Here is a 26,251-nt window from a genome sequence, read left to right on the forward strand (position 1 = left end):
GTGTACGTGCATGTGTGTGAGTGTGTGCGTGTGCATGCTTGCATCTGGGTGTGTGTGTGCACATGCGCGCATTTGTGTGTGTGTGTGTGTCCACTCTTGCTATGTTACTGCTTCTCTCGCTGTCTCCCAGCAGTCTCGGCTGCGGCAGCATGTCTCTGCACAATCCCTGGCACGGACTGGAAGTCAGACAGCGGCACTCGCTTCCAATATTGGCAGAACGCGTTGATTCTCACCCTCTTTTCTGACACAGGAATGTGAGCGCCCAATCAAACTCAAAAGCCTTTATTTATTTTGAGAGAGTTCCCCTCTCATGCTTTCTCTTGCTTTTTCTCCCTCCCTTGCTTCTTCTCGCTCTGGTGTTGGATCTGTATGAGGAAGGGGGGAGGAGGGGGTGGGGGCTTCAGAGTTGATCACAAAAGTTCTCTAAAAATGCTGAATGATATTTCAGAGGATGGATGCATTAAACTTCTCATCTCACAAATGTGCCAGTAAAATTTCACAAATAAATCTGAGTGCTGTAAAACAAATCACATGTGATGGAATATGCTCTAGAATTCAAGAAGCGGTAAATTAGTTGGTCTTTTACTAGTATAACAGCTGGATGTTCACGAGAGCAAGTAAGGTATTGCACTTAAGAGGGTTCATGATTCAAACCCTCATCCCTCTGATATTAAGTCAAATTGTCTGACCAGACTGCTCACAGGGCCTTATTCAATTCAATGCACTTGCATTTCCACGATGCATTACACATTAAAATGCATGAGGTCTGGTGATATTTTGATTCTGGGGCTGGGCAGTAGTTAACTTTGTAAGAGCCATTACCCACAATCCACCTCTCTAATACTGAGTGCCAAACAGATGGGCAAGAGGTTTTCAAGTCATTAGTCTGCCTGAGATACATTCATTGAAGGGCGAAAAAGTCACTCCATGCAAGAATGGGCGATTCAGTTACCTAAACCAGAATTCATTCTGTGGATATGACCAGCAAATTCAGTGCTGGCTGGCACTTCACTAAAGTGAATACGCAGCAGCAGCAGCTGGTCTGTTCATGAAATGACAGCTTAACTCTGCAACTGTATATGAAATATCTACACTTAATCGTTCAAAGCCTTCGGATCCAGGTGAAACGAGAGATCTTGGTTTACAGCTGACTTAAGAAAACACCACAGATGTCCCAACATCCCCTAATAACAGATTGGGTTACAAAAAGATGTGTGTTCAAACCAGCTGCAGTCGCTTCAACATGACTTGCCAGCTCCTACCCCAAAACAGGATGTGCCCAAGACTGTTGTGAGGACGCATTTTTAATGACCAATAATCCCATTGTGCATTCATATATTAGGGAAAGTACGGGTGAAAGCAGACAGACTTTCTTTATTCTCAGAGATAGAAAGAAAAAAAAACAAAACAAAAAACAGGAAACGGGAAAATTCCGCCTGCACCTGTCGCAGTTGGAAAGCTCCAGACCCGAGCGAGTATAGCGACACGTGAGGTGTTTGCACCTCGGCGCGCGTTGCCAGCAGCATTCCACAGGCGACCCTTTGGCCCCGTGTTTCTGTTAATTGTACGCGAAGAGCGCATTCCAAGCCTCCCCGCGACCGCCAGACAGAGGCGCACAGATGGCCCACTCCGTGCGGGGTGCACGCCGATACACGAATGCCGGAGACGTCAATACGGATGATATGTCAGGCCATGTTTACTTTTGTAGTGATAAATACAAGCAGAGCATTTCGAGACATGATACAGTTATCCTTTTTGGAGAAATAAAATGGAACCCGACTTGTATTTGCCGGCTGTGTTAAAGATAAGATCAGAATCAATTTCTTTTCATAAGCTTTGAAATACGCACAGTGATCAAAAAGAGACGCTCGGGTCAGCTGTCTGAAGACAAAGACCGCCTTTGCTGTAGAAGAAAACTGAAGGTGTAAAGGCATGTCTAAGGTACACAAAGCAAAGGTGCAATTTACACCTCCAAACCAGTCATGATGATCAGTCATTTGTATTCGTCTGACATGTTTTCACGAAGGTTATAACTCTGTGACTGTTTCAGTGTATCTCAATGTAAAATATTTACATTGAAAAAATTTCCATAAAACATATTTAGTTTGACAACAAATGTTTAACTACAGAGTGGAACTGTGTAGTAGATCCTTCCAGCAAGAATTTACAGAGCAATTCATTACGAAGGAAAGAGTCATAGTCGTTACTGTTACAGAGAAGTATGACCTACTAACAATTATTACTGTGGACCTTATGACCGTCCCATATTAAGTGCGCAATCTTAAGGGCGACAGATGTGAGTTAAAATAACACAGTCCTTCCAAAGACTCTTAGGGGTCAAGTAAACATGAACTTTTTCCTTAAGCATTTTTTTTTCAAAAAAAGAATTTATTGCCTCTGTCCACCCATGCATGAAATCCATTTCTATTCAGTCATCACGTGCGACTTCCTCGTCGCTGTGGACATTCGCGCTAGTTCTAGACAGCTTTATGGCGGTCGTGTCAGTAAGCCCTGTGTCCGAGTGTTTACGTTTGCGAGTGAGTGTGGGTCGGAGTGGATGGACTTGGGCTGAGATGCTGTTCACATGACCCACTCCTGATCTGTCAACAGACAGGGGCAGATTGCAGGGTCTCCGTCTGGAGTCGAGCTTGCACGGGCGGCGAGAGCGTTCTGTCACTCCGACATCTCTCCCCAGATGGAATTGACACAGGCCTATTGTTGGACTGGCTCTCCTTAGCATTGCGGGTCTACACTCTGTCCCCTGGGATTATTCCAACCGACACACACTCCGGAATACTTTCAGAACGTCGTTACCAAGCAACAGGTCATTCCGCAGTGGCCGGAACAGGTTTTTGTGTATGGGACACTCGATAAAAATGTATGTTGTTTTAAACCCCTCACTTTCTGACGATGGTCAATCATGGACTTTCCTCGCTGGTCTCTTTGGAAATTGATCAGTCTCACCCTAGACATCTCTTGCAGAAAAAAAAAAATAAAAACAAGAGGAGGGAAGTGTTTCTTTGTGGAGTTTTGCCTCCTCTGTCTGGGCTCTCCCCCTGGACTCTATGTTAGAAGGGGGAGGGGGGGCACAGATTCCACTCTCCCTAGACTAAACTGAAGACATGACACTGATTAGGCTGAACAGATAGTTATGGCCCCAAACATTTCATGTGGAAACAACTCCATATATGCAGTCAGGGGTGGGACAGAAAGCCATACTGGCTGCAGTTTTCACAGATTCACTTTTCTACAGGCTTGCCTCTAAACTCCTTTATAAAGACAGAAAAGGTTTGTGACTATACTGATAAAAAGCTACAGACCTGTAATCATTTCCATTTGGAAATGGAAATTTCAACATCTTTCAGCATGCTTTTTAAAATCAAAAGCAAGAGAAGATAGCGATGAGGGACGTAGCAGCATCTGAAATGTGCCACCCAGGACCACAGTGCATTCTGGAAATACTGTGGAGTGCATCCAGGGAATAGTGTGAGGGTGACAGGATGGTGATGACGAGGAGGACAGCCAGGGGACAACCGTGGCAGTGACATTTCCCTGAGAGAATGGCAGCAATGCTTTAACGGGACCAGCTCAGTGGCCGAACACCATTGTTCCCAACACATTGCTGAATGGGTTTTTGCCCAGCCTTTGGAATCTTAATGAAGACTGCCAGAAGTACCATGACATTCATACAGTGTCCACAGCCTCTTTGATTGGCTGTCAGCACTGCTGATGTGGACTGGGGGGTTGGTCCTGCCCAGCAATATATCGGTATCAAGCTCTTTCATGAACCATGTTCATAAAAGGTTCTCACTTAGTGTTTTTTTTAATATAAAGATAATGCTAAAATATTAAAACATTTACATTTCAGCACCTTGCCTTTATTAGTGATATGGTGTTATTTGCTTGGCAAACTGTACATCTAATTCTACAAATGACACAAATGCACTAGTTGTGTATAGAGACTTCATTACTTCTGTTTACAGTATGGCTGTTGATGAGTCTACTTCTGGCAGCAGATCCAAAAAGCTGTAAACTTTCAACAGTATTGTATTTCTGAAAGCCGGTGTGCTGAAAACAGAGGTGTGTTGATCAGTAGAATTACAGTGAGTACATTCATAAAAGATTCAGGTGTGTTATTCAGTGGGACTCGGGATAAACTCTGATCCATATGATCCAGCTAGAATTAGACAGCTTCCATTCTGTAATATTAATGTGGCGGCTTTGGTCCAAGGCACTTTGCTTTCAAAGCAGAGGAAAGTGTGTGGGCATGGATGTGTGCATGTGTGCGTGCGTGTGTGCATAAAGGCATGTGTGTGCATATGCACATGTTTGTGTGTGTGCACATGTATATGCATGTATTCCTGCATGCATACATCAGTGTTTGCGTCCATGCATGTCTGCATCAATTAAATGTGTGCATGTCCACATAAATGAAAAGTGTATATACGTGCACATGTGTGCATGTGCATGCCTGCATGTATGTGTGCATGAGTGTGTGTTCATGCATGTGTGTGTGTGTGGCTGTCAGGAGGGGCTGGGGAGGGTTTGTTCAACACCCGACACATGAAAGAGGGTAACCACTATCACTCCAGCGGGGAGCCTTAGGCCTCTGTTTTAATAACTAGTCTGCTCCGCGGTTGGTTTGAACCGGTAGCAGTGGCCAGGTGGGCTTTAAATCACTGCAGTATAAGGGAGGATACCAGGGAAGCCGGCAGGTGGTGGGGGGAGTCTCTCCCAGCAGCGAGGTGTTCTCTCAATCACCCAGCTGGCTGTGCGTGTGTGGTAGCGTGGCCGAGTGGTCTAAGGCTCCAGTCATTTTGATGACGTGGGTCCGAATCCCACCGCTGCCAGGTAATGTTTTTGGGGGGCCAGTGTAGCATAGTGGTAAGAAGCAGGGCTTGTAACCGAAAGGTTCCTGGTTTGATTCCCAACTAGAACACGTCTGATGCATCCTTGGGCAAGGTTCTTAACCCAGAATTGCCTCAGTAAATATCCAGCTGTATAAATGGACAACATATAAAAATTGTAACCTATGTAAGTTGTTCTGTATAAGAGTGTCAGAAAAATGACAATAATGTAAAGTAACGTAATGCATAGGGACACACAGCCCCTCTTCCATTACACACGGCCTGCAGCCTGAGCTGCTCTCTTTCATGCACCGTGCACGTAAACCTGCCAGCCTGAGGGCTTCTGTTCATGCCCACCCGTCATCTGGGAAACACCCCCCAATGCCTTACCTGCTGTTCCTGGTTAATGGCATGCTTGAGCTCACAGGTGATTACAGCGCACTTCATTACCTGACATCTGTCGCTCTGCTAATGAACTGCTCCAACTGATGACAGATTGTGTATATACCTGTCAGGATGCAGGATCACTTCACCTGTTATACCTACCCATATACACTACTATGATACGGCTATTAGAAGACACTGCAAAAGCTCCCTATGTCAGTATTGTAAATTCACCTTGTATTTCTGCCTTCTTCATGGGGTGGCAGAAAGGTGTGTTCTGTTGGTATTCTACCATTCAAATCAATGGAAAGATCGGGCCTCCCCACTAACTCTGAATATCCCAGCTCTGCTTTGATGTACAGTATGTCTCAGTGCAACATGATCAAACACCTGCATCCCAGCACGCAGATTAAGCTCATTGGTTTTATGGAATTTCCAGTTGTCCCCTTCTCCTGAATGGATGGACATAGGCACTAGGGTTCCCCCAAGCCCGATTGATAGAAATCTACTGAACCCAGAAGGGACTACTTCACAGACTATTAGAACAAGAGGAAGTTGCACGACAGTGCCAGAACACTGGCTATCAGCTGATTTTCATTTTTGTTTAAATATGACCAGTTTTTGACACAAACATTTCAAGCTCAGTGTGAAATGAACATTTTCAATGAACACTTCAATTATCCCTAAGAGAAAATCAACAGGACCGCAAGATAGTTTCTTTTCCCTGTGCAAAGCAAGCATTGTCTCACTGGCGGTCTACAGGACAGAGGTGCAACCAATCGTGACAGCCTTCAGACCCGGTTTTCTGGGCCACGGCAGCTCCAACCAGTCACTCAGCCATGTGCAGCCCTCTGACTGTATCTACAGTCTGGCTCTTTCCTCTGTTGACTACTACTGACAGTCTGGCACGTTCTAACATGACATCACTGGGATCAGCTCATGGGCTTTTTTTAGCCCTTTCTCTTATCGAATATAAGTCCACCACAGCACTGTTTCACGAGGGATGCGTAATGGTGCATTTTGCGTCTGTGCTCTAAAGGTATTGTCAGTGCTCCCGCCCCCTAGCTATTGTGCTTTTGTTTTTCCCTGTCCATGTGCTTTTGTTTTCCTTGTGTTCTAGCCCTGCCCCACTCTCCGCCCTGTCTCCGCCCACCCGATCATCCCCTCCTGCCTGCTTTCACACCTGCTTCCCATCTCCTCATCAGCCCAGCCCTATATCTACCCTGCTTGTCTCTGTCTTGTTGCCAGTTCGTTGCAGTGTGCCTTTACCTGTCTCGTTCCCGCCGTGTTTTCTGCCTGATTGCTGTTCCCCGAATCGACCCTGCCTGCTCTTCGACCTTGCTCCTGCCTGCTGTCCTGCCCTGTTCACCTGATCTTCCTGACTACCTGGTTTGACCCTGCCTGTCCCCGGCTTTGATTCCTGACTGTGTTTGGACTGCCTTCCTGGTATTTTGACCCTGCCTGTTTTGGACTACCTGTTTGTTCTTCGAGTCTGTTTATAAACGCCTGGATTCTGGAGTTCTTGTGGTCCGCGCCTGAGTCCTTGCCTGTGACCTGACAGTACGAACTGGCCATCATGGACTCAGCGGAACTTCCTCAGCTGAGAGCAGAGTTGGAGTTGCAAGGTACCCTGCTGGGAACCCATCAGAGCCAGTTGGAGGTAATCGGCAGGTCCCTGGAGAGCTTCGCCACCAGCATGGCCAGCATCACGGCTCAGCTGCTGCAGCTGCCGCAGAGCCGCCCAGCGCCACCTGCAGCCGTCTCTCCCCCTGTCCCGCTTGCACCTCCGAGTCTGGAACCCCTACTGCCACCTCCTGAGTCGTATGCCGGCGATCCAGGTACCTGCAGGTCGTTCCTCTCCCAATGCTCCCTGGTGTTCGAGCTCCAGTCCTCTATGTTCCCCACGGACCGGACGAGGATCGCATACGTGATCACCCTGCTGACGGGCCGTGCCAGGGAGTGGGGCACCGCAGTCTGGGACGCCGGTGCCTCTTTCTGCCACTCCTACGCAGCCTTCACCGAAGAGATGAAGAAGGTGTTCGACCGTTCTAAGCCGGTCGGGAGGCTGCCCGGGAGATGCTGCTGACCCGCCAGGGGGGCCGATCGGTGTCGGATTTTGCTATTGATTTCCGCACCCTCGCTGCCTCCAGCGGGTGGAACTTGGAGGCCCAGTATGATGCGTTCCTCAACGGCCTCTCGGAGCCCATCAAGGACGAGCTAGCTACCCGGGAGCTACCTGCCAGCTTCGATGCCTTGGTGGGTCTGGCCATTCGTGTGGACCAGCGCCTGATGCTGCACCGCAGGGAGAGGGGTTCCCAAAGTCCGCCCAGTCCCTCCCGGGAGCAGTCCTCTGTTTGGGCTGCACGGGGTCCTGCATCTCCTCCACCTACCCCTCCAGGACCGATGCAGGTCGACCGGACTCGTCTGTCACCTGCCGAACGTCAGAGGAGGATCAGCACTGGGTCCTGTCTGTACTGTGGGCAGTCAGGGCACTTTGTGGCAATCTGCCCGGCAAAGGCCAGTGCTCACCCAGTAGTGAGGGGATTACGGGTGAGCGGCACCCCCTTACACCAGTCCCCTGAAGTCCATCCTCTGTTCACCGCCACCCTGATCGTCGGGGGTCAGTCTCACACCGTTTCTGTCCTAATAGATTCGAGAGCTGACGGAAGCTTCATTGACGCCAACCTGGCGGCCCAGCTGCACCTGCCCCGCATCCCACTGCACTCACCATTGGAGGCCCATGCCCTTACCGGAGCCCCGCTGGTCCGCATCACCCACACCACCCACCCGGTGAGTTTCCTCATTTCCGGCAACCATCGTGAAGAGAGAGTGCTGCATCTCCTCAACACCCCTCAAGCCTCTGTGGCCCTGGGTCACCCCTGGCTAGTGCAGCACAATCCACACATCGACTGGGAGGGCAATAAGATCCTGGGCTGGAGCCCCTTCTGCCACTCACACTGCCTTCGCGATGCCTTGGTCCCTGCTTCACCAGCCCCCCCCTGCACCTGAGGATTTTCCTGACCTCTCGGCAGTACCGCCAGAGTATCTGGACCTTAAGCCGGTGTTCAGCAAGTCCCGTGCCACTTCGCTGCCCCCGCATCGTCCTTACGACTGCGCCATAGAGCTCCTGCCCGGTTCGTCACCCCCTAGGGGGCGCCTGTTCTCCCTGTCCCCACCGGAGACCGAGGCTATGAACCGGTACATCCAGGAGTCCCTGGCAGCAGGGATAATCTGCCCGTCCTCCTCGCCCGCAGGGGCTGGCTTTTTCTTTGTTGGAAAGAAGGACGGCTCTCTTCGTCCCTGCATTGATTATCGGGGTCTCAACGCCATAACTATTAAGAACCGCTACCCCCTACCCCTTCTGTCATCTGCTCTCGAGTCACTACAGGGCGCCACCATCTTCACCAAACTGGATCTCCGCAATGCCTACCACCTGGTCAGAATTCGAGAGGGGGACGAGTGGAAAACAGCTTTCAACACCCCCTCTGGGCACTATGAATATCTGGTCATGCCATTCGGTCTGATGAATTCCCCGGCTGTTTTCCAGTCCCTGGTGAACGACGTCCTCCGGGATATGCTCAATCGGTTTGTGTTTGTTTATTTGGACGATATCTTGATCTTTTCTCGCTCCCGGTCCGAACACGTCCAGCACGTTCGTCGCGTCCTTCAGCACCTGCTGGAGAACCAGCTATACGTCAAAGCAGAGAAGTGTGAATTCTATCGGGGCACCATCGCCTTCCTGGGTTTTGTCATCTCTGCGGGAAGCATCCAGATGGACAGGCAGAAGGTCCAGGCGGTAGAGGAGTGGCCTCGCCCCACTTCACGTCGGGAGCTGCAACGCTTCCTGGGGTTTGCAAACTTCTACCGCCGCTTCATCCGCAATTACGGCATGGTGGCTGCTCCTCTCACCTCTCTGACTTCTGTTAAGACGGCATTCTCCTGGTCCCCTGAAGCCGAGAAGGCATTCGTCGACCTGAAGACCCGGTTCACCTTAGCGCCTGTCCTGACCCAGCCGGATCCTGCCCAGCAATTCATCGTGGAAGTGGACGCTTCAGACATAGGAGTGGGGGCCATCCTGTCTCAACGCTCGCCGACAGACAACAAACTTCACCCCTGCGCCTTTTTCTCCCACCGCCTCACACCCACCGAACGCAACTATGACATCAGTGATCGGGAATTACTGGCAGTCAAACTGGCGCTGGAGGAGTGGAGGCACTGGCTGGAGGGGACGAGCATCCCATTCCTGGTGTGGACCGACCACAAGAATTTAGAGTACCTCAAGTCGGCCAAACGTCTGAACCCCAGGCAAGCCCGCTGGTCCCTGTTCTTTTCCAGGTTTGACTTCACCCTGTCATACCGCCCCGGTTCCAAGAATGGTAAGCCAGATGCCCTTTCACGCCAGTTTTCACCCGCAGAGGTACCCCAGGAGCCCAGCACCATCCTGCCCGCCCGATGTGTGGTTGGGGCTGCTCAGTGGGACATTGAGACCGTCGTCCGCACTGCTCTTCGGGCCGAACCGGGTCCTAGCACCTGTCCCCCTAACCGTCTTTATGTTCCCCAGTCTGCTCGCTCTCAGGTCCTGCAGTGGGGGCACTCCTCCAGACTCACCTGCCATCCCGGTGCCCGACGTACTGCGGCGTTCATTAGCCAACGGTTTTGGTGGCCCACCATGAACGATGACGTCCGGACCTTTGTCTCCGCCTGCTCAGTCTGCGCCCGGAACAAGACGTCCACCTTGCCGCCCGCCGGCCTGCTACAACCCCTGCCAATTCCCAGACGACCCTGGTCCCACATCGCCCTGGATTTTGTCACTGGCTTGCCCTTGTCTGACGGTAACACCGCCATCCTCACTGTCATAGATCGATTTTCCAAGTCATTACATCTCATTCCACTGCCCAAGTTACCCTCTGCCAAGGAAACAGCCCAGCTGCTCATTCACCATGTTTTCCGTTTGCACGGACTACCCACTGACGTGGTGTCCGACCGGGGGCCCCAATTCACCTCTCATTTCTGGAGAGCTTTTTGCAGGCTACTGGGTGCCACGGTCAGCTTGTCATCTGGGTTTCACCCCCAGTCTAACGGCCAGACCGAGCGGGCCAACCAGCAGCTAGAAGTGGTACTGCGTTGCCTCACGTCTCAGGAGCCCACGGCGTGGAGCCAGCAGCTACCCTGGGTGGAGTACGCCATCAACTCCCTGCCCTCTGCATCCACAGGGCTGTCCCCCTTCCAGTGCTGTGTGGGCTACCAACCTCCCCTATTGCCGGCCCAGGAGGAGGAGGTGGGGGTCCCCTCGGTGATGGCGTTTGTCCAGCGCTGCCGTCGCACCTGGAGACGTGCACGTACCGCACTGCTCCGCTCCTCAGCTCGAGTCAAGCGGTTTGCTGACCGCCATCGCTCCAAGGCACCCCGCTATCGCCAAGGCCAGCGAGTGTGGCTCTCCACCCGGGACCTTCCCCTCAAGGTGGACTCCCGCAAGCTGGCTCCCCGCTTCATCGGCCCCTTTCCCATCGCCAAGGTGATCAGCCCCGCGGCGGTCCGGCTGAAGCTCCCACTCTCCCTTCGCCGCATCCACCCAACCTTTCACGTCTCCAGGATCAAACCCGTCGTCCGCAGCCCTCTCTGCCCGGCTCCCTGGGCTCCTCCGCCTCCCCGCCTGATTGACGGAGCACAAGCCTACACTGTACGCCGTCTACTGGGGGTTCGGCGTCGGGGGCGCGGTCTCCAGTACCTGGTGGACTGGAAGGGCTACGGACCTGAGGAGAGATGCTGGGTCCCAGCCAGGGACATCCTGGACCCCGGCTTGATCCGGGATTTCCACCGCCGGAACCCGGGCTCGCCTGCTGTGACGCCTGGTGGCGTCCGTAGGGGGGGGGGTACTGTCAGTGCTCCCGCCCCCTAGCTATTGTGCTTTTGTTTTTCCCTGTCCATGTGCTTTTGTTTTCCTTGTGTTCTAGCCCTGCCCCACTCTCCGCCCTGTCTCCGCCCACCCGATCATCCCCTCCTGCCTGCTTTCACACCTGCTTCCCATCTCCTCATCAGCCCAGCCCTATATCTACCCTGCTTGTCTCTGTCTTGTTGCCAGTTCGTTGCAGTGTGCCTTTACCTGTCTCGTTCCCGCCGTGTTTTCTGCCTGATTGCTGTTCCCCGAATCGACCCTGCCTGCTCTTCGACCTTGCTCCTGCCTGCTGTCCTGCCCTGTTCACCTGATCTTCCTGACTACCTGGTTTGACCCTGCCTGTCCCCGGCTTTGATTCCTGACTGTGTTTGGACTGCCTTCCTGGTATTTTGACCCTGCCTGTTTTGGACTGCCTGTTTGTTCTTCGAGTCTGTTTATAAACGCCTGGATTCTGGAGTTCTCGTGGTCCGCGCCTGAGTCCTTGCCTGTGACCTGACAGGTATGCTCACTGCACTGCCCTACAAAGTCAGATGCAAAATGTTGAATGTGTATGTGTGTGTGCATGTGTATGTGTATGCATATACAGTATGTGCGTGTGTGTGTATGTGTGCATATGTATGAGCCCTTTGTTCCCAAAATGCCGGGCTTCTCATTGTTCCAAGAGTGGGCAAAACTACTATAGGCGGTAGAGCCTTTTCCTATCGAGCCCCTCTCCTGTGGAACAGCTTACCCACCAAGGTTCGGGGAGCAAACTCTCTCTCCACCTGGTATGCAGCATGGATCCTAGAGTCTCTGGTGGACTAAGTGGTCATTGGCTGTGATCTGGTGTTGACTGCCTTAGGGTTGCCCTCATGATTATGCCGGTCCCTTGCCTCCCGTCACCTAGGTATGCTGCCATAATGTTAGCCTGCCGGGGTTTTTTTCCTTGTTGCACACTGGCATCTTTTTCCCTGCCCCTTCTCTCCTGCCTCTCTGCTGTACATTCCTGCCACTCTTATCATCCACTAACCTATGTTTTTCAATTCTGTTTTCCCCACCCAGCTCCGGGCTCCTGCCTGGAGCTGTAACTCAAGCACCACTTCGGGATCCCCAGCTCAGCTTCCTCACCGTCATTTCTGTGGAGCCCTCCATGTATCAAGAATCTGGACCCTCGAGGACTACATGCCATGCATATTCTGCTGTATAACTTTCAAGATTTAAGATTTACAAGACTCATTGTGTCCTACATTGCTGTGTCTTACTACCTACATGTTTCATCATTCTTAAGTACTGTTAAGAACTTCACAGGAAATTCTTTACTACTCTGTTTGTCCACCCAGTGCCAGCCAGAAGCAGATGGGCTCCCCCTCTGACCCTTTGTGACAACTCATGTTGTAAAAAGTGCTATATAAATAAACTGAATTGAATTGAATATGTATGCTTGTGTGTATATGTGTGTGCATGTGTGTGTCTATCTGTGTGTTATGCAAGGCCTGGGGACCGGTACAGGAGCCAGTATTGGGGTCAGTCCTGTGAGGTAGCAGACATTCCGAACATAGCGCACACCCAGCACTGATGAGCTCCCCGCTCTTCCTGTCCCTAACCCAGATAATCATCCCAGTCCCCCACACAGGACCCGGGGAGAAGCTGTAATTACACCCTGGGGTGAGAGCTGGGGGGGGGGGGGGGGGGGGGCACCGCAGATCCGTCAGACGAACCCAGGCTTTTCCCCAGCAAGGTTGGAGGCTGGGGCAGACAAAGCCATGATGTCCTCCTGATTATAAGACATACCATTGACGCTCTTGCGGTTTGATCGACTGGACTTTAGACTTTAGAAAAACTTGAAAAACTTTTCCTTTAAATCTGATTCCCATCTTCCAGACACACATTTCCAGTTTAATTCTTCCCGCTAATACTGAGAAAATCAGTAGTTAAGCTAATATTCGTTAGAGCAGTGAATCCGATTACAATCCGATGCCTTTAATCAAGCAGCAGGTATGACTGACCCATTTTCAAAACCAGGCCCTTCCACTTAAGGTTCTCGGAGCTGTTTTCAGTTTCCCCTGGCTGCAGGTCACTCAATCCATTAATAAAGTTTGTGGATGAAAAATGCTGAGCAGACAACAACTTTTCAAACCTGTGGGGTTGAGAGCCATCATCCAGGCAGTGACATGACAAAGGTCAGGTCATCAGCTCCTACAGACAAGGGCACTTTACTTTGTGTCAGCACCTGACTTGGCAAGTGTCATCTTCCACATGGCGACAAAGCAGCCCCTAGCAGCATTTGGCTATATCTTTATCTGCATTAGCATGGAGAGCCCATCTTGCACTCCTAATGCATTTCATGCAGCATGCAGCACCTATACCCATTCTCACAACAGCAGTGTCCCATCTGGGATTTGACTCCAGCATAACTGTGCTAGGTCCTTAACTACAGTCAAACCAGCTGTTACATAGCTGTACACTGGGGTACATAATGTTCTACATGTAGAACATCCTTGGTCACCCCCTGGTCTCAGTTTAGGGCATGAATGATGAAGATGAAAAAACAGGTTTAAAAAAGGACTAATGTTACAGAAAGTCCAATGTCTGCCAACGCAAAAAGTGTCTCTCAGTTTCAGGGGTGTGGGGTAAGGTGGTGGGACAGCGAGGGACCTGCCCCCACCCCTGGCAGCTCCCGAGTGCTGTCCCACCGCGGAGGACCTCCTCCGTCAGCCCCCCACAACCCCCCAACGCCCCCACCCCCTCATCCGGCAGGTTCCTGGGAGGGTAGTCTGTGTTCCCACAGCGCCCCGCTGTTTCCCTGCCGAGCCTCTCCAGCCCGAGGCCCCCCTGCTGCCGCGGGAATGCTGCGCTCCCCCACCCCCCCACCCCTGAACCCCACGCCCTCCCTGACAGCCCGAATAATAACCCGCTCCAAGACAAACGACGCTGCGGCTCCTCTGCCGGGCCTTCGGAGAGAGAGAGAGAGAGAGAGAGAGAGAGAGAGAGAGAGAGAGAGAGAGAGAAAGAGAGAGAGAGAGAGAGAGGCTGGGACCTCGTCTTCTAGCTTGCACTGTTACCCCATCCTGCTCTTATTTCAGGCACACCCCTCTCTGTTTCTGTCTCTGTGCTGCATAAGTACCTCTCGAAATTCAGTTTCTCTCCCTCTACCACTTGCATCTCTCTATTTCTGTCTTAAATTAAAGTGTGCAGTATTGCCAAGGACAAAAATATATGTACATATACAAATATATGTACAAAGCTATTAAACTTCTAAAAATATGAATGAATAAATACATACATGAACATACATACATAAATACTTACATACATAAAACACATTTACATGATAGGTAACACTTCTTGACAACTGCCCCATAGACTGTGTAAAATGTTGAATGTGTGTGTGTGTGTGTGTGTGTGTGTGTGTGTGTGTGTGTGTGTGTGTGTGCTTCTTTCTTTTCATCCATTCCTTAAATGTGGGGAGGGATCATTCAGAATATTCAGTGTTTTCCCCTAATTATTTGGAATTGTACAACTGTACAAATACAGAATAGAAGAAAGAGCATCTCTGTTTTCTTTCTCCATCTCTCTCTTTTTCTTTCTCTCTCACTGTCACCTCTTCCACCTCTCTCAGTTTCTCTGTCTCTGTACATCATAGGTGATGTTCCTCTCCTCACCTGTCTTTTAACCTGACCTGTAACTGAGCCATAACTCTTGCTCTGTTCCCTCTCTTGGCCCCTCCCTCTGTCACACCGATGATTCTTACCCCCACCTTTGTCTCCACCCCCTTTCCAAGCCCATCCCTGGTCCTTCCCTCAAGTTCCAGCTCAAAACCATAACCTCACACTCAGATTCAGCCCCAGTTGTGTCACTTGTATTTGGTCTGCAGACATTAAAGCATTTCAACTCAAAAATCTTCATCAGGACGCAGAAAAGCAAGTCTTATTATGGAAGGTTATGCACACAAAAGAAGACAATGCTGAGGACATCCAGATAATGCTTCTTGTGGAACAGTTTTCCAGACATCCATTGCCCAGTAAAACCACTCTGATACTATTAAGCCTCCCAGAAATCACTGAATGAACACCATTTATCCAAAGACATTCTACATTATGACAAGATATTCTGCTCCTCCCTTTCTTCGTAGCTCCTTGTCTCAGAGGTTCTGGCTGATAATAGGCTACAGACCGCTTATATCATGCGATTCAGGCATTGTGAGTGAACCAACACTAGTCAATCTTGGATCATGCCACGCATGTCCCACTTGTTGCAGCACAACTGTTGCAGCACCATGATAACACATCATCTAGCACAGCAGTGTTTTTATAATGTAGCAGGTAATTTGGCTGTTTACTATAAATACACACTGTAATATGGGTAATAGCCACCTACCCTGCTCAGACTCATATCCCCTCTGTTTTGTTGTTCACATGGTAATGATGGGATTAGATATGTTATTATATGTTGTTTGTGCATTTTTAAATGCTGAAGAGTGTAGAAAAACATTCTTAGTTTCTGTTACTGACTGCTCTGTGGTACTGTTCGGTGTATCAAACCACACAAAAGAATATCCCAGTCAAAGATGTTTCATTTTACAAAGATGGTACAGAACTCTCTGCACTGTAAGCCGCTACCCTGATTTGCTAACCCCAAAAGAGGTTCCGGTAGGGACAGGCACTAGTGACTATTAACAAAGGATATGATTTCTGTTTGGTTCAGAATGTACTGACTATCAATACATGCCATTTCATATTAAGCAGAATCAATGATATGTTCTTATGTTTGACTAAAAATGATGAGCTCTTAACAAGAGGCTGGATAGAAACTGTTTGGCTGTTAAAAATGCAGTCTTTTGTGATAGTGCATACAGTAAGGAAGTTACATAGAGTCATATCGCATGATTCTCTGCACACAAACTGCTGTATAGCAAAAGCTCAAAAACTCAACCCCCCACCAACCTATACACAAACACACTTCCCAATCATCATCACCTTGCGTGCTTGCTGATACATTTCCAGTGACCAACCCCCGGGACATTTAACCTTTACCCTTTGACGCCACGTCGAGAGATTGGGGATGTTCCACACGTTGGGGCGGGGGTCGTGGAGAGGGCCGAGGGGGAAGCTGACCCCGGACCTGCAGACGAGAACAACACGCCATCCATCAGCAACGGGTCTGTCTGCCCCGCCATCAATCACGCCCAATGCCCCCTGCCACGGGGGCAGCCAACCCCGCCCCGCCAGCCAGGTCCAGCGGAAGAGAGGGCTCACCAGGACAAAGGACGCTGTTTGTCATCCTGGGATTTGGCAACCCTTCCCCTCCTCCTCCTATAACCATGATGAATCCCTACACCTCTGGCAACCAAATAAGAAAAGAGGAAAAGAAAGAAAGAAGGACAAAAAAAGCATTGAAAGACAAAAAACCCTGCACGGTATTGTTCTGAAAAGCCTAATTCCCATCAGTCTTCAACAAGAACTGTAGGGTTAAAAAACATTGTATGGATTAAATGAAAGAAAGGCTTATAGACACTGTGTGTCATATCACACTGTTAAACACACAGGAGAGAGGACATGATAGTTTCCTGATTTGAACAAAGATTAGTTCGATCTTTAAAAAAATTTGAAAGAACAGGAGAAGATTTTTAAGTCTTTCTACAGTGGACTCCCAGTTACAGTCCACCTGTCAACAACGTGTCTCACAATTCCTTCCTTTCAGTTCCTGAGAACTGTCACTGTAATCTCTAAAATGGTCATTCAGGGCAAAAAACCTTCCCTCTGACATCTGACACGTGTCACTCTCTCAGGTCGATGTGCTTATTGTTGGATCCCTGTTACAGCGCTCTCCTGACACTCCCACTCTCTGAAGCGTTCTCAGCAATGGCAAAAGTGGGACAGATCACTAGGGGCCCGACAAAAAAAGGCATGAAAGCCGTCACACTGGAGCTTCCTGTCTTCAGTGGCCCTTTCTCTCATTCTTTCAGTCCCACGTTAAGCCCACTGGTATCTCTGTCCCCTCACTGAGTTGAGGGCTGGCTTCCACAGAAATCTCGGAGGAGAGGGCAGAAGGAGTGGGTGGGTGGTGGGGGGGGTCTATGAGAAAATGGAAATTCAGGGCTACTGCTTATGCAACCAGTTTCTCGTATCGTGTTCGACATCGTTCTGTCATCCGGGCTCAGAGGCAAATTAGTGTGTCGGTAATCAAATCTCATAATGAGTGATTGGGTCCTTAAGAGCAATATGGAGCCGAGGATCTCGCTCCGACGTCAGTGCAAGGCATTGAAAATCAGATTAGCCAAAGTGGGCCTGCCTAAAGTGATATTTATTGGTGGGCACCCTCACCTCGCCGGGTTGTAAGGGAGAGGAGGAGGAAGGGAGAGAGAGAGCTTTCTGTCCTGTCAGCTCTTGGCTACCACAAATAATGGTGGCCTTTACAGCCCTCTTTTTAGGCTGTCTGAGTTTTCTGAGAAATGAGCTACTCCTTCCAAGGACTTCTCCACTTCAGTACACACGAGGACCTGAGCCACAGTAACTACAAAAGGGGCAGGGTATCCCTTTACAGTCAGGGAGCAATGCCTGCTGGTAGAGGGGCAAATCTCCCTCTGTTGTTAAATTAATGATGGAGGCTGTTTCCCTCGTCCCCCTTGCAGCTTTTCTGTTAAAGCAACATTCTCAGGCCGACTCCAGAGAGGCTTCAAGGCCAGAATGGAGAAGACAACCAGACATGGCGTATGATAATGGGTGGACTCACAAACATGTTAAAAGTAAGTAACAAATATTTACCCCTTGATCCACAATTTTCCCCTTTGTGGAACATGGTGGCCTACACTAAGGAGTCATTGCTGTATTAGTGACATAGCAGTCAGGCTGTTTCATGTGATCAACAGGGGCAAAACAGCAAATAATTTTCCTCTGTGCCCTCCTGCATAATCATCCAAAATGACCCATGTGACATGTTTGGGCCTAACACAGGACAGGGTTCAAAGAAGAAATCAGTTCGGCTGTGCAATATACAGTACTGGTGACGCATCACCCACATGGATTGTCTGTCTACCTCTGAAGGGCTTCTGGTCACATTTGTGCTTCTGGCTCCAGGGGTTGATGTCACAGTTATGATAACGCCATTATTACTCCAGTAATGGTATACCATGTGTCGCTGTATATAAGGTAATTGCTTTCTGGCATTCAGTGGCATTCGGTCTGATGAGAGGCAAAGTATCCCGAGGCGATCATCCTGAGCCACAGACTGTGACAAAAGGGGCTGCTTCAGCAGAAGTTAAATTTCACAGCCTATGGATAATATGAGAAATCTCCATTGTGTGCCCAGATTACAGGGCTACACTGTCATCCCAGGTAATGTTTCACATCAGTGGTGACCCTTCAGACATTAAGGAGACAGGTGTATGGGTGAGGTTTGGCACGCAGCTGAAGAAGGGGGGGTTGGTGGTCAGGGATAGTGGCAGGCTTGGGATGGTTGGGGAGTTGGGTGGGCAGGGGTAAAAGGGTAAAGGGGTAGATCTATCAAACTTATTACTGGTTTTTGACTAGCATACAACTACAATCTGCATAAAATACGGCATTAGAAACAAAACAGAAAGAAAAACTCCACCAAATGTGCATTTCAGCTTTGATTTACTACTCTAACCTTGTAACACCAAACTAGAAAGGATGCTAATTGTTTTATGGCTCTTGCTGGCGAGTACAGTGGAGTGTCACAGTGTGTCACACATGGGGGTGGAATGTTGGCATACAGGCCAACTGCTCTTCACTGGTGTGTACTGTTAACCCCGGCCTGGGGCTCAGAAATTCAGAGCCACCCTGTCCATCCTACAGCAGCTCCCACTGCTGAATTGACCTATACTACACTCCAGAGCCTCAGAGTTCCTGCTCACCAGCTTCAGGGATTTGTTTTATTTTTAATGTGAGACCGACCATAATGCACTTTTTATTTTAAAGTGACTTCACTACGTCAGAAAAACATTACTGAGTTGGCAGTTCCGCTTCCTCATTTTGTCACAAAATGTCACACGATTATTAGCAGTGCTGAGGAAAGGTAGTCTCCTTAAAGGTGATTGAAGAGAGTCCCAAAAATAAAAAAGAAATCCTGATTATAACTATGCACAAACACACTGCTTCCCTCGAACTCTCTTTAACCTGTACTCTCTTCAATATCATGACAGCGCCCCCCTTGTAGATCTGTGCAACCAGCTCTGTCACATTCATGCTAAATCCTCAAATACAGTTGCTAAATACTAGTTGTGTTGTGAGTTGTGACAGTTACGATTTAATATTAGTCTAACCTCCTTACATGCACTCTTGAACCCCCATGCCCAATGTCATGCTTTTCTTTCTGCTTCGCAGCTGAGAATGACAACTGATGTCAGCTGTTGACTGATGTCAGCTGAAGTCTGGCTTTACCTATCAAGAGTCTGCTTCCAGCTCCCATCTCCTTTAGCAAAAAAATGAAACATCAGTGTCCCTCCACACATGTCTGCTAAGCTAGCCAACTGGGTGTTCACACATGTTCTTGGTTATAGCAAGCCTTTGCTTGATGTGACTTGTAATATACTGTGACCAGTATGTTATGTATCATTACTTTAAAAGGAAATGTTTTAAATATCTCAGCATTGGTGGTATAGTGGCAAGCTCCCTTCCAAGCAGTTGACCTGGGTTGGAATCGTGTTGTGGTAGTGTTAAGGGGCAGGGCTCACAACCCAAAGGTGGCTGCGTTGATGCCCAGGTGGGATATTGTTATTTTAACCATGGCTGAGCTACTTAACCCAGATTGACTCAATAAATATCCAGCTGTATAAATGGATGGTTTGTAAACCATGGATAGGCTCTTCATAAGATAAGTAAATGTAATGTAAAAACATGTGCAATGCAGCCATGTTCTCCTGTCTCTATTTTAAATAAGTCTTTAAATCACACCGCCTCCGTTGCTTTCACGGGGAAAACACTTCTGTTTCATAAGACACACCGATATCCACATGGTCAATATTCAAAGATCTCTCAGGAAGCATGTGAACTGAGATGATGCTACGCTTTTGGGGGTGGGGGGCGGTCCAGTAGTGTTACAGACCACAGTGGGGACAGGGGTGTCACCCCAAACCGCTGCAGCACTGATGAAGAAGACAAGTACAGGAGCGGCCTGCTCTGGCGAGAGAGTGAAGGCTTGTCTCCCCTGCTGGGCACCTGCTGCCTGGATGCATACATTCTGAGCATCCCAGACTTTCTCCATGAGCTGCATTCTGGGAGCGGCGCTCCTTTGAAAGTGTTTCATTCTGTCCCCACCTCCCCACGTTGCCCTCCCCAGGAGAACGCATGTCCATTGGAGGCGAGTTAAACACATGCTTTAGCAACATTTCAGAGGAGGTGGATCAACAAAGCACCTGCCCCTCCTAAACCACTCTTTCTCCTCATTGCCCACTTAAAGCTTTGTTACTGTCAGAGGAGTAGATGCTCTCTTACGCAGTGAAAGGGATACTGCTGTGTAAGCTAATATACTGGTTGTGCAGGTGTATCTGTTGGAGGGGAGTTGGCAGGCAGAGGGGGAGGGGGGAGGGGTTTGCAGTATAGGTACTTACACCTTCAACAATTCGCTGCTTGTGTCATTTTACTGATTGAAAGGACACAAAGGTAATTGCACATAACGAGCAAGTCAAGCAACTGCACAGCTGCTGTCAGCAAATATTATGTCTGCAGAAATGACGCCAGTAAGGCCAAACATAGTAGTGTATAAAGCCTGTAAAAGCTACACCAATCCACATCAGTGCTGAACCTGAATAAATTACAATAGGTTCTACCTCTTCTTCATTTCAGACAGACAGGATGACAGGATGCTGAAAAATAAGATGAACCCCCCCCCCGCCCCCCCCCTCTCCCCCCTCCCCCAGCTTCCCCCCTCTCCCCCCTCCCCCAAGCGGTTTATATCCAGTTTAAGTTTCTGTGCAAGCCTCCAAGGACATTCTAGTTTTTAAGTGCCTCCTTCTGATTCAGATTAAATATCTACTGGGTATTTTCATCCGAAGGCGATTAAAATAGCAACGGATCTGGGGAAGCACGCCTGGAACTTGCGAGTGCCCGGAGGAAGATCCGTTCCGAGCCGAGGGAGGCTGGCAGCATTTAAGGAATGCGCGTTTTGCGTCCGTCAGGGGATCGCAGGCTGAAGGGACGGAAGGCAGGAATGCCAGAAATACTCAAGAACAAGTCACATCAGCTACAGAGAACAGTAGCTGAGTGAACAGCAGGTCGTATTAGTAACGGGCGAGCAGGCAGGGGCGACGGCGGGGGCGGGGGGGGCGACAGCCTCAGAGGTCACATCTGACCCCGTGTCTTATTTACATTCTCAGACACCTTTTCTTTTCAGACGTCTCCCTGCTTCCCTTACCCCTCCCTCCCTCCTCTGTCGTTCTTTTTTTCCTCTCTGTCAGTTTAGTTCATTTTGCGCTTCGTCGCCACAGTCAGACCCACCGGGGGATCTCAATGTGAGCGCTGACAAAAACGACAATCAAACCACATTGCACGAACGCGTGTATATTCCTTGCATTGGTGTAACTATCTCACTGCGTCTCTCGCCCTCTCTAGGGTGATGTCATCGTGCTCCAGCTGAGGTTAACTGCATCCACGCTGATTACTAGTAGGTAGAGTCAAAGGTCGGGCGCCCTCAGGTTAGGGGCAGTACAATCAGCTGACAGTCCGAGCGAGAGGGGGTCTGAGAGTGACAGTGAATGATAACTGTTGACGGGGCTACGTCTCACCACCGACGGCAGGAATGCGCATGATCGACACGTGAGTCAAATTGTATCAACGGTCACTGAAGCCAGAGAACAGCACACACCTGTCAGGTGCTTGTAGCTGTGATCTGCCACCGACTTTGTGGGCTTGACTGTTGTGAATCATAATGCTGTCAGTTTAATTTGGACGAGGAAGACAAGAAAAGTTACACTGTCCTTAATCAAAATACCGTCTAAATTGAAGTCGCAGTTACAGAGCAAGACACTAGAGGGCACCTTGTGTAAAGAGTATTCTGTATTCTCCCGGTTTTGATGATTGAGATTTTTTAGGGGTGGCGGGCGAAGCAACACATTAAGATCAATGATGCAATTAAATAATCTCGGAAAGGACTTCATTGCGGTAAACATACTGAGCTCATATCATCTTTCAAGCCACGTGCTTATATGTTAAATGTCAGGTTTAGATGCAGTATAGCATTTAAATTTTTTTATTAAAAGTCCACACATACTTCTGAAATGAAGGCCAAAATCTGTTAATTTTAGTTGCGCCATCATCCCTCTTTAAATCTGTGTTATAACAACCCAAACCAACACATTTTGTATATGGTTTGGTTTATGAACATCGCCAAGTGCTGTGGGAAGTATTTAGCTACTCCACACAAATTACTGGGCAAGTTTTATTCGGTCGAGTTACATTTCACACAAACTAACAGGAAAAAAGTTCGTTAAGGATACCTCGCTTGTCTTGACACGAAAACTGCTCACGTGTTTTACTTGAGCTACCTACAGCGATCCCCATTGCTCTAAAATACGAGATCAACCGTCACAATTTAAAGTGCGTCACTGTTCACAAACGGAGGGCTTCGGTCCCGAGATGCTTCCCCCCTTCCAGTGAAAAGTGCTGCACTTGCGCTTCGGATTTACTCCGTAAGGTTCGCGACCGTCAAGGCTCGAAAACTTTCGCGCGTCGGTTAATTGTGCGGTGTTTAGTAAGTGACATGTTTTTGGTTCGACGTCTCCGCATTAACTTTTCGTCGGTTTTCGTGTTTGTGTGCAAGGTCTGTGAACCCTGGCGTGCAAGCGCTGATCTGACATCCTGTGACTCATGCTTTGCAGGAATGTTCCTTTAAGTCGGAGAAAAATGCAAAGAGACGGGGAGGAGCCCAAGCGCGCTGTCACTCTTTCAATATTCCTAAGATATATATCTGGAGGCAAAAGAAAGGGATTCAACTGCATGGTAGCAGGTTGCGACGGAGGCGCGCGGAGTATTTACACATACACACTCGGTGTATTAGCAAACTCGTTGCATCAAACGAACGGAATTGAGTTCCTCCTACTCGCCTGAATATCTGGACCGTCGGGCTGTCAAACGGGGAATTCTTTTAAAATTATTGCTCCTGGTTGTTACTGTTGGGACGAAATCATCTTGGCTGGAACGAACTCACTTGGCTATCTCACTCGCCGGTGAAAACTTGCCTCCACTTGTCGCTATAAAAACACAAGAAGACATTTCCCCAGCGCTCCAGCAAATTCACAGAACTTCTTGCGGGATCTTTCAGGATCACGCTCGGCTGCCGTCTTTAACGAGGCTTTCCAGAAAAAGATAATGACGCGGTGGACTTTGCTTGCTGTGTTAGCTCTGTATGCAGTGCCTTCTTTGTGCGCAGGTAAAGTGTTATTTTATTAAACCTGATCTTTCTTCGTCAGTTGTGTCCGTGCTGCAGGGATACTTTGTAAGACAGCGAAGCACCCTCGCTCTGCGTATAGAATGCTTTGCGACAAGTGCAACAGCGCGACTTCGCGCAACAAAGATGAGCTCGCCCTCTGCGGACAATAGCGATTTGGATGCAGATGTAACTAGCTAGGGTTGCTGTTCGTGACAAGAATTTTAGACGTAGGCACCCCGTGAAAAGTTTGCCCCAGCAGTAAACGCTAGTGTCGCCCTCTAGATTTACGCTTCAGCTACTCATCAAGCAATTGAAATATGCAAAGGAGAACCGTCAAAGTGCGCTGTCGCCACTTTGGCAAGCTTTTGTGAACGGACCGCCTCATTAACAAAATCCAACGAAGGTGAATTTGCCCGTCCGTATTCACTTGCAGCGCGGATCACGCGCTGATGTGTGCAGTAAAAGATTCTCATGAACTAAAAGGCAACGGTGTCACGGCACGCAGGCAGAAAAGATTGTAAAGATGTCCTCATCGCCTCGAGGGTGTTCTTATTTACACACGCTCAGGCAGCTGGGAATGAGCCCCGTCTGTAACCCAGATTTCCCGAGTATGCATTATTGTAGTCTGCGTCGGAGACACACACCTCCGCCGCAGAGTCTTTGGCGACGCGTTGAACTGTGATTTCAGCCACAGCGGTCGTAAATACATGTTCTCTTTTATCATTGTACGAGGTTGGTAATGTAGATCTACAGTAAAGAATACCCTTTTCCATTCTTGAAAGGAAAATCAAGAAAATGTTCAAAAGGAATAAAATATATGTTGACAGTGAAAAACTGAGTAATTCAACAGTTTGACCCTAGGCTAAGAATTAAGTCACTCTGGCTTCTCCCCGATAGTAAGAATTTGGGTGCTGTTCTTGGCTGTGCTGCTTGTTTATGCAAAGCCTCTGTTTGGCGTGCACATGTGTGTGCGTGTTCACTTGGAGTCAGCTGGTGGGTCAAAGATCTGATTTAAACCTGGTATATTTTACATACCACACCCAGAGTCATAATCGCTCCTTGTTGTGCTACTGTAGTCAATTGTGTTTTGATTACTTTCAGCAGACCAGGTTACAATGCTGACATGCTCACGCTCTGCACCTTGCAGCGCACAGCTGAGTTTTTTAACTAATGGATTTGAACTAAGGATGTGACTAAGGATTTGAACTAATGACCCTCTGTGTCACTTAATATAACTGATGGTCAATTTACCCCTCCTCCCATCAGCAGTGTAGTAACCTCCCCCCTCCCTTTCTGTCTCCTTCTCCACATTTCCCTCGCTTCCCTCTTCCTCCCTCTCTGTCTCAATCACTCTGTCTGTCTCTCACTCACCTCCCTTCCCCCTTCACCCCCCTTTCTCTATCATGCAGATCAGACCCGGGTGGTTGTGGGTTCACGGTTGGCCTCCCGCTGCGACGGGCGGGCGTGCAACCCGCGCATGGGCAACCTGGCGCTGGGCCGGCGGATCCTGACACAATCAGTGTGCGGCTACAACTCCAGCGAGGCCTACTGCTGGTATGCGGACGGGCCCTGCACCGCACCCCGCTGTGGCCAGTGTGACGCCTCGCACCCACAGCACGCACACCTGGCCGCCGCCATGGCTGACTCCTCCTTCCGCCACCCGGACACCTGGTGGCAGTCGGCGGGGGGCGTGGGTGCCGAGACGGTGCAGCTGGACCTGGAGACAGAGTTCTACTTCACGCACCTCATCCTGGTGTTCCGCTCGCCGCGGCCCTCCGCCATGGCGCTGGAACGCTCGCAGGACTTTGGCCACACGTGGGCACCACTCCGCTACTTTGCCACTAACTGCAGTGACACCTTCGGGCTGGCAGAGGGAGTCCCAGGGCCCAGTGGGGCGGCCTGTACCTCCAAATACTCCGAGGCGACCCCCTGCACACGTGGAGAGGTCAGTGTACCCGACGGTTTTATGACCTAGCTCTGGATCCTCCAAAGTAGAAAGATGGCGGGTTTGGTGTTTGTTGTAATGGCCCACTGATCCCTTTAGGGTTAGGTGGGGGCAGGTCATATCCGTGAAAGTGAATTTTCTTTCTGATCTGTGGTCCATATTTAGATCACAGTTTAAACTGACCACAGTCATGGGTTTCTGGCCCAATGACATACATCAGCAGATTTAGTGTGTAAACATCTTTAATGTTGTCCCCGCTAAGCAGGGAGCAGCAAAACACAGTGTACTCACTTAATTGTGAGTGTGACAATAACAGCTACTTTATTTGAGCATTAACAGAGACGTTGTGAGAACGTCACACATCAGAAATGCAGCATGAACAACGGAGGCCATGGCAGCAAAATCGGAGGGGGGCACTGGTGGTCTCCCTAACATGAAACTGGCCCCCGGGGGTCGGCGGAGCGCCTCTGAGGACCGTTACTCAAACAACCTGACTGTCCACACAATTGGAGGGAATGTTATCATTAACTACTGTTGTGCTGGGAGAGGGGAGGGGAGTGAGGGGAGGGCTGGTGAGGGGGGCGTGTCAGAGCAGTGGCATGAGAAGTTTACAAGTGGCCCATTGAAGTTAATTGAAACAATCTGTCAGACATTCCCGGCGTGGCCGGGGACCTGATGCGGAACGTCCGCTGCAACGGAGCATTTCGGCGTGACAAAAACGGCTCGGCCGCCCCCCTTCCTGCCGCCTCCGAGGACAACACGCGGACGATGCGTCGGGTCCGGCCGCCTCGGGACCGTAAATCATCATCGCGGCTG

At 49.5% G+C, this 26,251-nt stretch overlaps 1 protein-coding gene across 1 annotated transcript in view; it reads left to right on the forward strand.

Annotated features, from left to right (window-relative positions):
- Positions 1 to 22,901: 22,901 nt before the first annotated feature.
- ntn4 (netrin 4) overlaps positions 22,902 to 26,251 on the forward strand; it is a 30,351-nt gene continuing 27,001 nt past the window's right edge. Inside the window, exons 1-2 of the mRNA XM_036518382.1 lie at positions 22,902 to 23,490; positions 24,900 to 25,435. Coding sequence (XP_036374275.1) covers positions 23,430 to 23,490; positions 24,900 to 25,435 — 597 coding nt within the window. The 5' untranslated portion in view covers positions 22,902 to 23,429. The remainder of the gene's footprint in view (positions 23,491 to 24,899; positions 25,436 to 26,251) is intronic.

The sequence above is a fragment of the Megalops cyprinoides genome, chromosome 23 (genome assembly GCF_013368585.1).
Source record: "Megalops cyprinoides isolate fMegCyp1 chromosome 23, fMegCyp1.pri, whole genome shotgun sequence".
Classification (NCBI taxonomy): Eukaryota; Metazoa; Chordata; class Actinopteri; order Elopiformes; family Megalopidae; genus Megalops; species Megalops cyprinoides.